Source organism: Rhinatrema bivittatum, chromosome 9 (genome assembly GCF_901001135.1).
Source record: "Rhinatrema bivittatum chromosome 9, aRhiBiv1.1, whole genome shotgun sequence".
Taxonomy (NCBI): domain Eukaryota; kingdom Metazoa; phylum Chordata; class Amphibia; order Gymnophiona; family Rhinatrematidae; genus Rhinatrema; species Rhinatrema bivittatum.
In genome coordinates this window covers 33,129,573-33,145,447 of record NC_042623.1, presented here as the reverse complement: position 1 = coordinate 33,145,447, position 15,875 = coordinate 33,129,573, and the positions used below count along the sequence as shown (strand labels likewise).

General features: G+C 47.1%; 1 protein-coding gene across 5 annotated transcripts in view; it reads right to left on the bottom strand.

The window, feature by feature from the left end:
- The window catches only part of PPP6R2 (protein phosphatase 6 regulatory subunit 2), a 399,948-nt gene that overhangs the window by 35,522 nt on the left and 348,551 nt on the right, over nucleotides 1-15,875 (bottom strand). For 4 of the 5 annotated variants that reach the window (XM_029615590.1, XM_029615589.1, XM_029615592.1 and 1 more), the window contains exon 23: nucleotides 11,375-11,398. The exons of the other annotated variant lie outside the window; for it this stretch is intronic. In XM_029615590.1, the coding sequence (XP_029471450.1) occupies nucleotides 11,375-11,398 (24 nt within the window). The remainder of the gene's footprint in view (nucleotides 1-11,374; nucleotides 11,399-15,875) is intronic. 5 annotated transcript variants of the gene reach the window in all.

The following is a 15,875-nucleotide window of genomic DNA, read 5'->3' as shown; positions in this document are numbered from 1 at the left end:
GTCCTCTAAATAGGACACTGGGACATAATAGGTTAAACACCATTAAATAATAACTACAATAATCAAAGATTTTTGTTGCCTGTAACATCTGCTAGGCGGCTTTCAGATGATATTTTTTCAGTTAATGGCAATCATCACAATTTTATTCAACAGAATATAGACCTGAGCAGCCACTCACAGGCAACCAGAAAGGTAAATCTGCACAGTCATTGGTGGGGGAGGCATTACAGATGATACTTACCTACAGGGTAAGGAAAACAAAGAAAGCAAGGATTTACCAAGCTCGTTTTCTGTCCCTTCGTCCTCACTTAATAAGCACTGCTTATGTTGAAGGTGTATTATAATGTGGGGTGTAATACCTCTGAAATTTGCATACAACCCTTTCCCTTGCACCCATGCCTACTGCTGAAGTGAGAATTGCAGCTAAGACTGAGCAGGCTATCAGCTTCTATCCAGGCTTGTATCACATGCTGGGAATGAAAAGGAGAGAGAACCCATAGCTCATGCAGACAGTTCAGCAACAAACACATATGCACTATCCCACCCCAAATGACAGTCCCAAAGATCCACTGACAGTGTAACACCACCACCTACAAAAGACTAGAAAGAGGCAATTACTACAGCAGGGGAAAAAGCAGGAGAACAAGCACTATTGGAGATGCTGTAAAGCGGAGAAATTCATTCTTACCTGATAATTTCCTTTGAGTCCAGCCAGAGCAGTCCAGATGCATGGATTTATGCCTACAACCAGCAGATGAGGACGGAGACTACAAGGCTTGCTGACGTCATCCACTATTTAGGCTCCCTGTCTGAACTCGGCCTGCCAGTATTCTAAGTAACAAGCTAAGATAAACTTTTAAATACACAATCTTTTGATCACTCCCTATGTAAAAACCAGAATGCTTCTAAGGGAGAACAAATGGAAAACAATCCTAAATATCCTACATTTCTTGATAAGGTTTATTACCTTAATATCTGTTGTGCTGACCAGGAAATACAAGCAGTTATTCTGAAAATGAATAGGAAAATTAGTTCTTACCTGTTAATTTTCGTTCCTGTAGTACCACGGATCAGCCAGGCCTTGGGTTGAGCCTCCTGTCCAGCAGATGGAGACAGACTAAAACTGAAAAGGGTATCCTATATATCAGGACAGAGCCTACCCTGCAGCCCTTCAGTATAACCATTGTCAAAGCAGAAAAGAACTAATATAACCCAGGAATGAGATCAAGCAAGTAAACAATACTCAAAAGAGTAACAATCGAAACAATTAACAAGGCATGGACTCTGTAGAATAGCGCTCTTGCATATCCTTGGTCATCAACACAGATGCTTCCAGTGTCCGTAAGATAATGATAGGTGACATTCATCCATAGACTTGGAAGAAGAGCTTCGAGCGGACGGCAGAAAGGAAAGGAACCAGGGAAGGGTGTCTGGACTGATCCGTGGTACTACAGGAATGAAAATTAACAGGTAAGAACTAATTTTCCTTTCCTGTATATACCCAGATCAGGTCAGACCTTGGGATGTACCAAAGCTTCCCTAAACTGGGTGGGACCAAGATAGTCCCGCTTGAAGCACCTGCCGCCCAAAAGAACCAAAAACTGGGGCGTGCACAAATAGATGGTAATGCCAAGCAAAGGTATGCAGGGAAGACCATGTAGCGGCCCTGCAGATTTCTTGCGGAGAGACAGAGATTCTCCGCCCACGAAGTAGCCTGAGAACGCAAAGAGTGAGCCTTCAAGCACTCAGAAACTGTCCGGCCCTGGCAAAGATATGCCGAGGAAATGGCTTCCTTCAACCAAGCAATAGTAGTCTTGGAAGAGGACAAAAAGATGATTGCAAAGTTGAAACTCATTGGTGACCTAAAGGTAGCGGATTAACATGTGTTTCATATCAATCCGGCGCAGATCGCTCCCAGAGGGACCCGCGCCGTCCACCGAAGAGAAAGCAGGAAGCTCCACTGACTGATTAACATGGAAGGAAGAAACGACCTTCGGTAAAAAGGAAGGGACTGTCTTGAGAGAAACTCCTGCATCAGAAAAACGCAGAAAGGGCTCCCAACAGGACAGCGCTTGAATCTCCGAAATCCGTCGAGCGGAACAAATAGAAACTAAGAAAACCGCTTTAAGCATAAGATCCTTTAGAGTAGCTCGACAGAGAGGTTCGAATGGAGCCACACAGAGAGCCCAGAGGACTAAATTGAGATTCCAGGATGGACATGTGGAACAGATGGGCAGTCTCAAATGTTTGACGCCCTTCAAGAACCGAACCATGTCTAGATGAGACGCCAAGGTGTGCCCTTCTACTCGACCTAGAAGAGAACCGAGAGTGGACACTTGGACGCGCAACGAATTGAAGGACAGTCCCTTGGATAGGCCAGTCTGAAGAAAAGAAAGAACCACGGGAACCGGTGCCAAACGCGCCGAGACACCCGATTCCGAACAAACATTCTCAAAGACTTTCCAAACGCGAACATAAGCCAAAGTAGTATTTATTTATTTAAATTCTTTTAATATACCGATGCTCAAGACCAGGTCTTATCATATCGGTTTACAATAAACTAGGGGGTAAACCAGTTAACACTGAAAGCGAAAGTTACATTACAACAGGGAATGTGGAACAAGGCTGTTAGAAAAAAAGGGATAGATTAACAATTTCTAACTGGAGAGCAGTGCATGTAAGCAGAGAGTAATTGCTTACATAGTAAGAATTATATACAATTTACACAGTGGAGTCGATTAGGCAAGTTATATGAGAGCGCAATTAGCAGAAAAACAGTTCCTTTGTGCGGCGGAAAGAGGATGCAACCGTGGGGTGTTGGTCCGTGTGGGTTACCATAGATGGCTTTCGCGCCCGGAGGAGCGTGGTAATCACCTCTTCCTTATAGCCCTTACGCCTCAGACATCTCCGTTCAAAAGCCAGGCTGCTAGACAGAAGCAATCCGCCTGGTCGAAAAATACGGGACCCTGCCGAAACAGATGAGGCAGATGGCCGAGACGAAGAGGCCCGTCTGACGCCAGGTTGACCAGATCCGCAAACCACGGTCTGCGGGGCCATTCAGATGCTACCAGGATGACTGGCCCCTCGTGAAGTTTTATTCGTTGCAGAACTTTTCCCACGAGAAGCCACGGAGGAAACACGTAGAGGAGGACATCCGAGGGCCAAGGGAGATCGAAGGCATCCACTCCCTCAGAACAGTGCTCCCTCCAATGGCTGAAGAACCTGTTGGGCTTTGGAGTTGCTCAAAGTCGCCATGAAATCCAGGTGCAGGGGACCCCACCTGCTGATGATCAATTCCATGGCCTCGTCCGAGAGCTCCCACTCTCCTGGATTGAGACGCTGGCGACTGAGGAAATCAGCTTGCACATTCTCCTTGCCCGCTATGTGGGAGGCCACCAGGCAATCCAGGTGACGCTCCGCCCAGGCAAGAAGCTGGCTGGCTTCCAAGGCCACTAAGCGACTCCGCGTGCCCCCCTGTCTGTTGATATAAGCTACCGTAGTGGAGCTGTCGGAGAGGACCCTCACCGCCTTGCCTCGGAGCAGAGGTAGAAACTCCTGTAGGGCCAGGCAAAACACCCGGGCTTCCAGCCGATTGATGTGCCAGTGGGATTGGACTGGGGACCAATATCCCTGCGTGGTCAGGGACTGGCAGATTGCACCCCAGCCGGAAAGACTGGCATCCGTAGTGACGATGATCCACTGTGGAGTCTGAAGAGGCATTCCCCTCAGAAGATGTGGAAGCGAGAGCCACCACTGTATGTCGGCGGAGACGGTAAAAGCTGAAAGCGGAAGCCCCATTTGAAACTGTTCCGAAACCAGTTGCCAGCGGGATAGCAAAGCTCTCTAATGGTCGCATATGCGCAAAAGCCCAGGGGACCAGGTCGATGGTGGAGGCCATAGTCCCCAGGACCTGGAGGCAGTCCCATACCGTCGGGAGCAGGAGCAAGATAAGGTTGCCCACCTGCTCGATAAGCTTGAATGCCCGAGCATGGGGCAGAAACACCTTGCCGAGCATCAAAGCGTGCCCCCAGAAATTCCAACCCCTGGGAAGGCTGTAAATGGCTTTAGGAGAAGTTGACTATCCACCCTAGGGGAGGTAAGAAGAGCAAGGACCTGGTCGACCGCCTGCCAGCAGAGAATCTCCGATTTGGCCCTCACGAGCCAGTCACCCATGTAAGGATGGACCAAGATTCCTTACCGGCGTAGAGCAGCCGCTACCACCACCATGACCTTGGTAAATGCGCGCGGCGCGGTGGCGAGACCGAAGGGCAGCGCCCGGAACTGAAAATGCTGGCCCAGAACGTGGAAACGAAGGTACTTCTGGTGTTCGGGGTGAATCAGGATGTGTAAGTACGCCTCCGTTAGGTCGAGAGAGGCCAGGTATTCACCGGATGAACAGCTGCTAAGACCGCCCTCAGGGTCTCCATCTGAAAATGGGGCACCTTGAGGGCCCTGTTGACACTTTTGAGGTCCAAGATCGGGCGAAAGGAATCTTCCTTCTTTGGTACTATGAAGTAGATGGAATACTGGCCGGCGCCAAGCTCTTCCGCTGGAACTGGAACAATGGCGCCCAGCTGCTGGAGCCTGGTAAGGGTTTGGGCCACCGCATCCCGCTTCAGACGTCTGCAAGGAGAGACAACATAGAGGGGTCTGGCAGATCGAGAAAATTCTAAAGCATAACAGTTTCGGATGATCTCTAGGACCCACTGGTCCGACATGATCTTGACCCATTCCTCGAAAAATAGGGAGAGATGACCCCCTAAGGTTGGGGACAGAGAAATGGGTTGACCGAATCTCATTGGGAAGTGGGCTTCGGGGTGGTACGCTTAGAGGCCCCCTCGCGGAAGGGCCGGCGACCTCGAAAAGGCTGAGACCAAGATTGAGACCTGGAAGGGTAACCCCTAGAAGAAGCACCTCGCCCTCGAGTCGCATAACTACGTTGACCCCGAAACCGGGAACGGGAAGGCACAAATGCTCGGGATTGTTTTGGTCGGTCCTCAGGCAGCTTATGAACCTTGTTCTCACCCAAGGAATTAATAAGCTGCTCAAGGTCCTCGCCAAAAAGCAACTTACCTTTAAACGGCAGAGTGCCCAACCGCGCCTTGGACAATGGGCCCGCTGACCAATTGCGTAATCAGAGGAGCCGCCTGGCGGAAACTGCCGAGGCCATCAGTTTTGCCTGAACGTGGAGAAAATCGTACAGAGCATCTGCCCCATACACTATAACACCTTCCAACCGTTCAGCCTGCTCCGCCTCTGCGGGCGGGAGGTCCTGGGTGCCGAATAATTGCTGAACCCACTTAAGGCCTGCCCGCTGCATGAGACTGCTGCAGATAGTCGCCCTGACTCCCAAGGCAAGCACCTCGAAGATACGCTTAAGGTAGTATTTGAGCTTGCGATCCTGCACGTCCTTCAAGGCTGTAGCACTCACCACCGGACTAGTGGCAGTGCTTGGTCACAGCGGAGGACTGAAGAATCCACCGTGGGAATTTTCAGCATTTCCAAGCAGTCCTCCAGGAGCGGATAAAGTTTGTCCATGGCTCTCCCGACGCGGAGCCCTGCCTCAGGAGCTTCCCATTCCTGGAGGCGTAGCAATTTGTGCATAGGGTGAAAAGGAAAAGCACAAGCTGGAGCCCTAAGCCCTGCCAGGACCGGGTCCATATGCTTAGGTAGCGCGGCAGTAAGGGAATCCGCCGGGGGCCCCTCAATCCCTAACTCCTGAAGGACAAAAGGAATGATGAGCTCCAATTCTTCCTTCTGAAATAGACAGAGAACCCTCGGGTCATCCCTGTCCAGAGGAGGGAGTGTCTCCGCTAGGTCTAGACCCTGATCTGGGTCTGAGGTCTCCGGGGGTGCTGGAGGGTCCGGGAGAGGGGGGGGCCCCCGGGACCACACACACCCGGACCCCTGCGCTTCTGGAGGCGCAGGGGAGAGTGTGTGGGGGGGCCATCCGTGGAAGTTTGGCTGGCGGAGGACCAGGTGAAGGATCCCCTCCTGCAAGCTGGCCAGATAGAATTTGTGCATGAGAAGCACAAATTCTGAAGAAAAACGTGGCCTAGACTTGCCGGGGGGGGGGGGGGGGTGGTGGGGGGTGTCAGGGACCACATCCTGAGGACTCACGGGACTCAAATGGGGGGGGGGGGGGGAACCTAAAAAATTCGGATCGTCAGCGCTGAGCAGCTCTGAATCGGGAGCTGCTGAAACCCCCAAGCCAATTGCCTATTCTTTTTTTTTTTTTTTTTTTTTTTTAAACTGAACAAAAGAGCAGTACTTGCTTGATCCTGAGATAGAAACTACCCAAAACTGGGAAAACGCTAACCAGCCAAGATCAGGGAACTACAGGGTGAGCTGATCCATCTGCTGGAGACAGACAAATACTGAAGGGCTACAGGGTAGGCTCTGTCCTGATATAGGATACCCTTTTCAGTTTTAGTCTGTCTCCATCTGCTGAACAGGAGGCTCAACCCAAGGTCTGGACTAATCCGGGTACATACAGGGAATAGGAGATTAATATACTTGGCAGAACAGGAAGGGTCCTGGACTGATCTGGCTGGACTCAAGGAAAGGAAATCATCAAGTAAGAACTAACTTCTCCATTCTTTTCATCTGGCCAGATCAGTTCAGATGCATGGGGTGTACCCAAGCTATCCCTCTACTGGATGGGACACTGCCAAGTCTGCTCTCAAGACTTCCAAACCAAAGGAAGCTCCTTCCCTGGCTCGAAGATCAAACCAAAGGAAGTTCCTTCCCTGGCTTCAAGAAAACATGCAAGGAAAACTAGGTCACTCTGCAAATCTCCAAATGCAACACCAGGCTAAGTTCTGCCCACAAAGCCTCCTGTGCCCTAGCAGAGTATGCCCTAAATTTCTTGGGAAGCAGGAATTCCTTGGATATGTAAGCCTCCCCTTACATATGAGGGGAGGCTTACATATGAGCTATCAAAGCCTTTGAAGCTGCTTCACCCTTTCTAGAACTACTAAACAGAACATAGTGATGTTCTGAGGTTCTGAAACTAATAGAGATCTATAAATACCGCAAAAGTACTTTAACATCTAAATGAAGCCGAGCATACTCTTCTCCACTCAAGTTCCTTTGAAAGCAAGGGAGGCATACTATCCAGTTAAAATGAAAAGGGCTAAACCACCTTAGGGAAGAATTCTAAGGAAGCTGGTACAGAAGCTCCTCTCGCCAAGATCTTCCTAACTGAGCACCAAACTTCAAATAACTTCCAGACTCTTACTTACACCAAGGATGTGGAAACTTTCTTGTACCACATAGGGTATTAACAACCTTCTGAGAATATCCCTTCTCTGGCAGATGAACTAATAAGGGCCAATCTGTAAGACAAAACTGAGACTGGCCCCTCGAATAGCAGGACCCTGTTCTGAGTCAACAACAGTGGATTCTGTTCAGTATTCTTAGGAGATCCGCATACCAGGGACAGCTTGGCCCATTGCCTGAGAATCTTCTGCAAGACTCTGTCTACCATAGACCACGGATAGAATACTTAAAGATCCTGAAACAGCCAATCTTAAATCAGGGCCATCCAAACTGGATGATCCTCTTACCTTTCTTTGGCTGAAAAATTTGTGCCACTTATGCGTTGCTGCTGACCACCAAATCCGCCACTGGTTCTCCCTATCTGAACACAATCTGGGAGAATGCCTCCTAAAATAGATGCTTCTCCAAGGTCTACGCTGTTGCAAATGAGGAAGTTCACTTGTAAAATTCTCTACTTCCGCTATATGAGCAGCAGACGAACCTTTTACATGATTCTTTGCTCAGTCTAACCCCTGATCTACCTCTTCTTCCATATACTGACACCTGGTCTCCCCTTGGGAAAACACACATGCCACCACTGTGGCATTGGCTGACAAGATCCTTACCGCCTGACCCTGAAGAATGGGAACAAACTGAAGGAATACTTCCCTTATCGCTCTGGTTTCCAACCGATTGATGGACCATTTGATTTCTTTCAGATTCCAAGTGCCTTGAGCCACTAGGTCTTGACAATGAATGTCCCAGCCCCAAAGATTGGCATCCAAGGTCACATTTATACAAATGGGAGATTCAAGATTCCAAATCTACTACCATGTGATGGGGGCAAAGGCCAGTTGGTGCCATTTGAAAGATGTTCCGGGCCCCACTAGACATCAGGGATTTCTTCTAGAGATGGGGGGGGGTGGGGCCACTAGACTGCCAGAGACATTTCATAGAAAAGGGGGGCAGGCGTGACCACTAGACTACCAGGAACTACTACTATTGTTTAAGGAGGGTCTGAAGACGGGGTAGGATGCCTTTGGGGAGTTGGAACGGGGGGGCAGATTAGAATTGGGATGGGGTTATTTTCTTCAAAAGGGAGGCATTTGGGCAGGGGGGCCGGGTGTTGCCATGCGATTTTAGTTTTTTTTTGTTTTTTTTTACTTAAGGGTGTGCCACCTCAGACAGTGGAGGGTGGGGGGGGGTGTCTACATAGACCCCTTGGAGGGATTTTGGCCATATGACCCTTTAACATGATGGTGGTCCTGGGTGAAGTGGGCCACTGTGTGTTTTTACTCATTTTTCTGTGTATTTTTTCATCACAGGTTTTTTCCGTGACAAAAAAATATTGCTGTGAAACAGCCATAATATTTTATCGGGGAGGGGCGAAATATCACAGGGAATGCCACCCCTCGGTGGCTCGGCCGGCCTAGGGGGAGCTTCCTCCTCCGAGAAACTGGCCACGACCACCATATTGAAAGGGGGAGGCTGCGGTGCCATGATGGGCATCGGCACCATCCCAGTAACCAACACTGGGTGGGTCGGTAACATGCCAATGAGCGCATGTAAGGATTATAGCAGTGGCTCCAAGATGGATGGTGCCGACGCTCCACATTACCCACTCGACAGCCAGCTGCACACACTTCTCAAGCTTCTCCTTGAACATTGCCCTATGCCAAAACTGACTGGGAGGGAAGAGGTGTGACCAGATCCTCTTTGGAACTGAGAGAAGGATTGGTGGCTGGCACTGGGACAGATGGAGTCCATAGTGCACCCCCAGCATTGGTGGAGTAGTGGCTATCCTTGCTGCAGGGTTGCTTTGCGGATATCACAGCATGAACTGGTGCATCCCCGTACCCGGTACAGTATCGATAGGGACCGATGCTTGTTCGGCTTCCCTCGATGCTCTACACTGCCAGTGCCTGTGCCACTGCCACTGCCAAAGCTGATGGTGAGGAACTAGATGTCCTCGGCCTGGAGAAAACTCCACAATGGTCTGACTCTGGTGCCCTTCTCAGCTGACAGCACCGATGCTCCACTGTCTCTGTGTCCATCTGTGCAGCTCCGTGGTCCCTCGATGCCTCAGATACCAATGGCTCAGACTTCAAAGAGGCACTCCATCTTATCAAGTTGAAGCCGATATCCTTTTGGAGTCATCTGGATGCATGTGGCAACCCCGGATGTTATGCGATGCCCTCAGGTATAGGACACAATCATCATGGGGGTCCATGATGAACATGGTCCTTGGGCACCAAAGGCATCGCTTAAACCCAGAAATGGCCATGACAGGACAAAAGAAAAGGGACGCTAGATCAAACTCAATGACAACAGCCATTCATGGCCAGGAAGCACTGACCATACTGCTACCTCAGGGTATCCCCATGAAAGGAAACTTACCTAGTAACGTTGAAAACCCTAACACGATAAAAGGAGATCGAGAGGGACCCAGTGCTGATTGTTACACAGCAAAAAACACAAAACCACAAAAAAAAAAAAACCCCCACATGGAAAAAACCTTTCCAAAATAGGCCAAAATGGCCCAAACCATACAAGGCTCACCAACTGTAATGCTGCAGCTCCGCAGAAAAAGAGATTGAAGAGGGACCCTGCATGGATGCGTGATATAGGGCATGCTCAATGTGACTAAGTCAAAGATCTAGAAACTTTGACATACGTTTTCATGTTGGGGCTCCATCTGATGTCACCCATGTGCGAAGACTACCACCCTGGTTGTCCTCAGAGAAAACCCATTAACCTCAACTCACCCTCAGATGGCAAACTGTTCTGTTTACCTTCATTTTTTTTTTTTATTTAGCTTTAACAAGAAGGAATCAGGTACAGCCACAGGGCTCAAGCGAAGGGAGTAAAAGATAGTGAAGGAAGACTTGTTTAATTTTTTTTTTTTTTTTTTTTAAAGAAGGAGAAAGAATAGGGAGGGAGGAGGAAGAGGGGTAGCCTCCTGATCCACTGGCTGTGCTCAACCGAGGGAGAAAGTACAAGACTTTAATCTCTGGAGATGCCCATCCAAATTTCTATCTTCTTCATCTGAGCTAACCAGGCCTCATCTCACAGCATGGGATGCCTGTCTGCCATCTGTTGGAGTCAGAAAATCCTGACAGGATGAGATGAGCACACGAGGCTAGACAGGGTGATGTCACGGTCTCCATCTGTTGGTAGGGTGGCATAAATCCATGCATCTGGGCTGGTCTAACTGGATGAAGAGAAACTAATATGGGTTGGTCTTGCAGGACTGGGTGTGTATTTGTGTGGGTGTGTGACATTAAGGCAGACTCCCTGCAGGACTGGGCATGAAGCAGTGCATATAGGCCAGTGGTTTTAATGACATTACTACTGTAACCACATTTTCTCAAAGTTACTCACTGCTGGATTTGTCTGTGAGATTTCCAACTCTAAGTGGTAGATAATCATAAAAGCATGATGAGGTGTGCGTGCATGTGGACAGACTCTACACCGTTCAACATCACTTATTAAAAGTGAAGAGGCTTGGGTTCCATGCATGTCTCTGCTGAGGTATCTCCTAGTGTGCTCTGTGCCTTTTTTTCCTGTGTAAAGAGATTGTTCAAGTTTAAGCTGCATTCTCCCCTGCCCCAACACAGGATGACAGTGAGACGGTAATAGACAGATGTCGGAAGCAGGGTCACCTGCAGCCAGGTCATACTATCCCCTATCACCTAGTGGGCAAAGATCAGTCATACACAGATCTGAACCAAAAGTGCAAGAGGATGACAACACATGGAACCTGAGCATCATCCTCAAGAAATAACTGCAGCAATATCAACACCTGCCAGTTAGTGTACTTTATACCTGTAGACGCACAGCATCACAATGCAGAGCTCACCTGCCACCAGCAATTCAAGGCTGGGGCTGGTGAGGGGGCAGAATAAGCTGGCTAGCAATTTTCTATTTCCTTACTATTGGTTTATTGTTCTCAATTGATTTCATGGGCAAATTCTCACATTCTTGCAATTGTTTTCCAAATTTGGCCATTTGAGATTTTTAAGAGTAACTTGAAAGTGACCTAATCAGAGGGAAACACTGTCAGATGGATGTTTGAGAAGGTTTGAAATCTTTAATCATTGCATACAGTACATACCCTCTGACTGCAGGTCTAAATATTCTAAACAGCACCCACAGCAAGAAAGAGACAGAGGAAGGAAGACCAAAAGACAAAGACAGAGAAAGAAAACAGTAAAGACTGCTGTAAAAACAGACATAAGAATTAGCATTGTGTAGTGCATTACAATTCCTGGTATCCAAGCAAGAAGTCTGTAAGAGGCTTCTCAAGCATTCATAGTGCGCTGCTGTGCTGTGGACCACTGTTATATGTAGTGAGACTACCACAGATTGCACCACTAGTTTTGACCGACATGCAAAACATGAAACAGCAAACCCCACAGTGTATATACACCACCCTATTTCAAGCCTGAAATACTGAAGACTGGGGCAGGCTTTTACTTCAAATGGGAAAACTGAAAGGCAATGACTGCATCAGATAACAGCTGGTGAAATGCTTACCCATTGTGATGCAAGGAGGAGCAAATGTTTTGATGCAAACCTCTCCTTTATTATAACTCTGCTATCATAGCACTATACCATGAAGCTGGATTCTGAAGAAATGACAGGAAGTCATGCTGAGATGCTTAATACACAACTGTACTACTATAAAGAGAGCCCAAGGAGTGCCTTATATTTGCTCTTCTACTGTATGTTTATTCAAAGCGCTATAAAGACTAAGAGCATACAGTGCCCAGTTACAGCAGGTCCTCATTTTATCTAATCCTGGAAATAAAGCTTAGTTAGCTATACTGGAATTTTAGCCTTTGCCCCATCAGCTTATAGCAATGTTATAAGCTAATGCTTTGCTCAAAAAAGCTGTTTTTAGTTTGCAAAATTTTGATCAACAGAAAAATAACAGCAAAGATACACAACCAAAAAGATGGCAGATGTTACACCAAATGTTGTGTGATGTCATCTATTACTGTTAAAACTGGCTTCTAATTGGCCTGTGCCATGTGGTTATAATATGCTGTCAACCAGGGTTGGGTCTTTGAGGGCTGCAAAATGGTTGGGGTTTCAGGATATCCCTAATATATGTATGAGATACATCTGCATAAACTGAAGACAGTGCATATATATTAATGTGTCTCCCAAATAGTTTGTGGCCCTTGAGAACTGGAAGTTCCCCACCCCTGTTAGGGTTAGTACAGAGTTGGGTGGTCATGAGCATTAGCTTAACATTGGTCAGCAAGGCCTAATCAGTTAGATTAAGGATGGTAAGCCTACTCCTCTGCTTTGTGTCAGTAAGCAGAAACAACTTCTGGAAGACCTCATGAACACAGTTACACGTTCCCACAGAGGAGGAGAAATATGCCCAGCAGATCCAAGGAAATCTGGCATGGAACATGGAGCTCTGACAACCACCTGTAAAAAACATACTTCTTTCAATCCGCAAACAAGCTACATGAATAACTCAAGGATTGTGTATTCTCCAGTAAGAGAGATGGTCTCCCAAATACACCTGCATAGACATCTCTTCCCTGTTCTACAAGAGATATCCTGTTAATGGAACAACTTAGCCAAGCATGGATTAATGAATCTCTACTGCCAATAAGAAAGATGAGATAAAAACTGTGGCCAGGGACACAGTGCAGCCTGTGAAATAAAGGGCTATAATAATGTGTGTGTGAAACAGCACACAGTATAGCAGCAGCAGCAGCAGCACCACCACCAACAGCAAGCAACTACTGACCGACACCAGCATCTTGTTCCCTTCACTTCTAGCCAAAGTGGAGAAGAGACTGGTTTAGGTGAGAAAACTCCTGTTCATTTTAAGAGCTGGGTATGAAAAGACGTTTCTGTGTGGAGTTGGCATACCATAGGTTCTAATTTTGGGCTTTATGTACCAGGGTTATAAAAACATTATACCACCACTGGGTGGTCTCTCCTGAGTCTATATACCACACGTTTCCTGTGAGTTACATCAGTGGCTGAGGGGAAGGGAAGGATGTTAATCAGGAGAGAGACCTGAGGTGATATCAAGGTAGCAAAACAGTGCATAAAGGGGTGACCAGAGCCACTGAAATGCTATGATGCCCCAGGAGAGGCATAATTAGTAGATAAAAAAGGTGATAATGCCTTTCTGTGGGTCACTGGTAAAATCTCACCTGGACTACTGTGTTTTATTCTGGGGTCTGTATCTAGGAAAGGATACAGAAAGAGCAGAGGTAGTCCAGAGGCACATTTTCTTGTGTCAATGTGTATCAGACTTGCACAAATTTAAATAAATTTTCTTCTACTCATCCACACATCATACTTTAGGGCAAAAAATGCTTTACTGGAGGACAAATTATACATCCAAAGACCAAAACTGGAAACCAATGAGTGGGTAAGTCTGCACCCCTGAGAGTCAGTATTTGGTCTACGCTCCTTTGGCAGCAATTACAAGTGTGAGTTTGTTGGGATAGGCCTCCACCAACTTTGCACACCTAGATTTGTCAGTATTAAATCATCATTCTTTATAAAACTGTTCAAACAATGCCAAGTTCCTCAGGGGGGTTGAAGGACAACAATCTTCAAGTCATGCCACAGATTTATTGACCAGATTGAGGTTGGGGCTCTGCCTACTTGCTCCTTAGCCACTCCAGTGTAGTTTGGCTGTGTGCTTCTTGCCGAGGGCAATAGGCTTACCTCAAGGCCTTTTCTATACATTCCTCCACCCACTGTCCCTTCTATCTGAACAGGTGAGAAACAATCCCCGTAACGTGAAGCTGCCACACCACGCTTCACAGCAGGGACAGTGTTCTCTGGGTGATGTGGTGTGTGGGGTTTGCACCAAACCACTCATTTTGCATCAAGCCAAAAAGTTCCAGTTTAGTTTCATCAGACCACAAAACTTTTTACCACATGCCTACAATATCCTGAGTGTTTCTCTCTATACTTCAAATGGGATTCAAAGTGGGATTTATTGAGCCATGGCATGGTTTTTTGCCACCCTACCCTAAAGGCTAGATTTGTAGAGTGCTTGGGATATTGTTGTCAAATGTACAGTTTGGAAAAGAGGGGGGAAAAAAAAAAAAAAAGAGGCAAATGACCACAAATATAATCACATCAGAGCTACTGGTACAAGTATGAGAGGTATAAAGAGGGCACTAAGTAGATTGAATGATATAAATTATACAATATAAAAATAAAAATCTAGAATTTTATATTTATTTTATATAATATATTTATTTTATTTAGAGTTTTTCTATACCGGCATTCATGATACAATCACATCATGCTGGTTTACAGTTAACAAGGGGTGTTAACTGTAAACCAGCATGATGTGATTGTAAAAAAATGTAAAATAAATATTAAAAAAAATAGTAACATTTAGTTATGAACAGGGCAGTAAGAGTGATTATGGGATCGCACCCCCTTGAGCATATAACCCCAATTTTGCATAATTTACACTGGTTGCCGGTGAATGAGAGAATACATTTTAAAATGATGGTATTGTTGTTTAAAGCATTGCATACTGAATATTATTCATTGTCAAAGTTAGTCCAACCTTATAGTAACACTTGTATTTTACGCTCGATGGAGCAAAATCTTTTAAAGGAACCAAATTTTAAGGATTATAATTACCAGGAAAAGGAAAATTAGTTTCTTACCTGATAATTTTCGTTCCTGTAGTACCAAGGATCAGTCCAGGACACCTGGGTTGTGACTCCGCACCAGTAGATGGAGACAGACTAAAACTTGTGGGCGGAGCATATATGCCCCTGTGCCAGTCACAGCCCCTCAGTCATACGTAATGTCAAAGTAGAACACAACCAGAGAACTAAACTAGCTAGAAACCGCTAAGAGAACGGGGAAACACCCCTCCTGGAAACAGACTCTCCAACCGAGAGAGTTAAACAAGCGGAACAAAATAATTCAGAACAAAGAGCGGACTCTCCATTACTTCAGCGCAGCACTGCGGGCGGGATCCTGGACTGATCCTTGGTACTACAGGAACGAAAATTATCAGGTAAGAAACTAATTTTCCTTTCCCTGTACGTACCAGGATCAGTCCAGGACACCTGGGATGTACCAGAGCTAAATTACCGAGGGTGGGAAGCAGAGAGTCCCGCTCGGAGTACCCTCTCTCCAAATCCCCCGGGATCGGTAGCCCGGACATCCAACCGGTAATGCCTGATAAAGGTATGTAACGACTTCCAGGTAGCCGCCCCGCAAATCTCTTGAGGCGATACCAGAGAAGCCTCCGCTCAAGATGCCGCCTGCGCACGAGTCGAGCGAGCCCTCAGGCCCACGGGAAGCGGTTTTCCCCGCACCACTTTCTTAGGACCAGAGAACAGGACAAACAGATGATCCGTGACCCGAAAAGGATTACTGACCTCCAGATATCGGAGGAGGGACCTCCGCACGTCAAGCTTCCGCAATTCTCTCGCTTCCGGAACAGAGAACTCCCCGCCCGCCAAAGCGGGCAGTTCCACCGATTGATTCATATGAAAAGATGACACCACTTTCGGTAGGAAGGAAGGAACTGTGCGCAAAGAAACTCCGGAATCGGAAATACGCAAAAGGGGTTCACTACAGGACCGGGCCTGCAA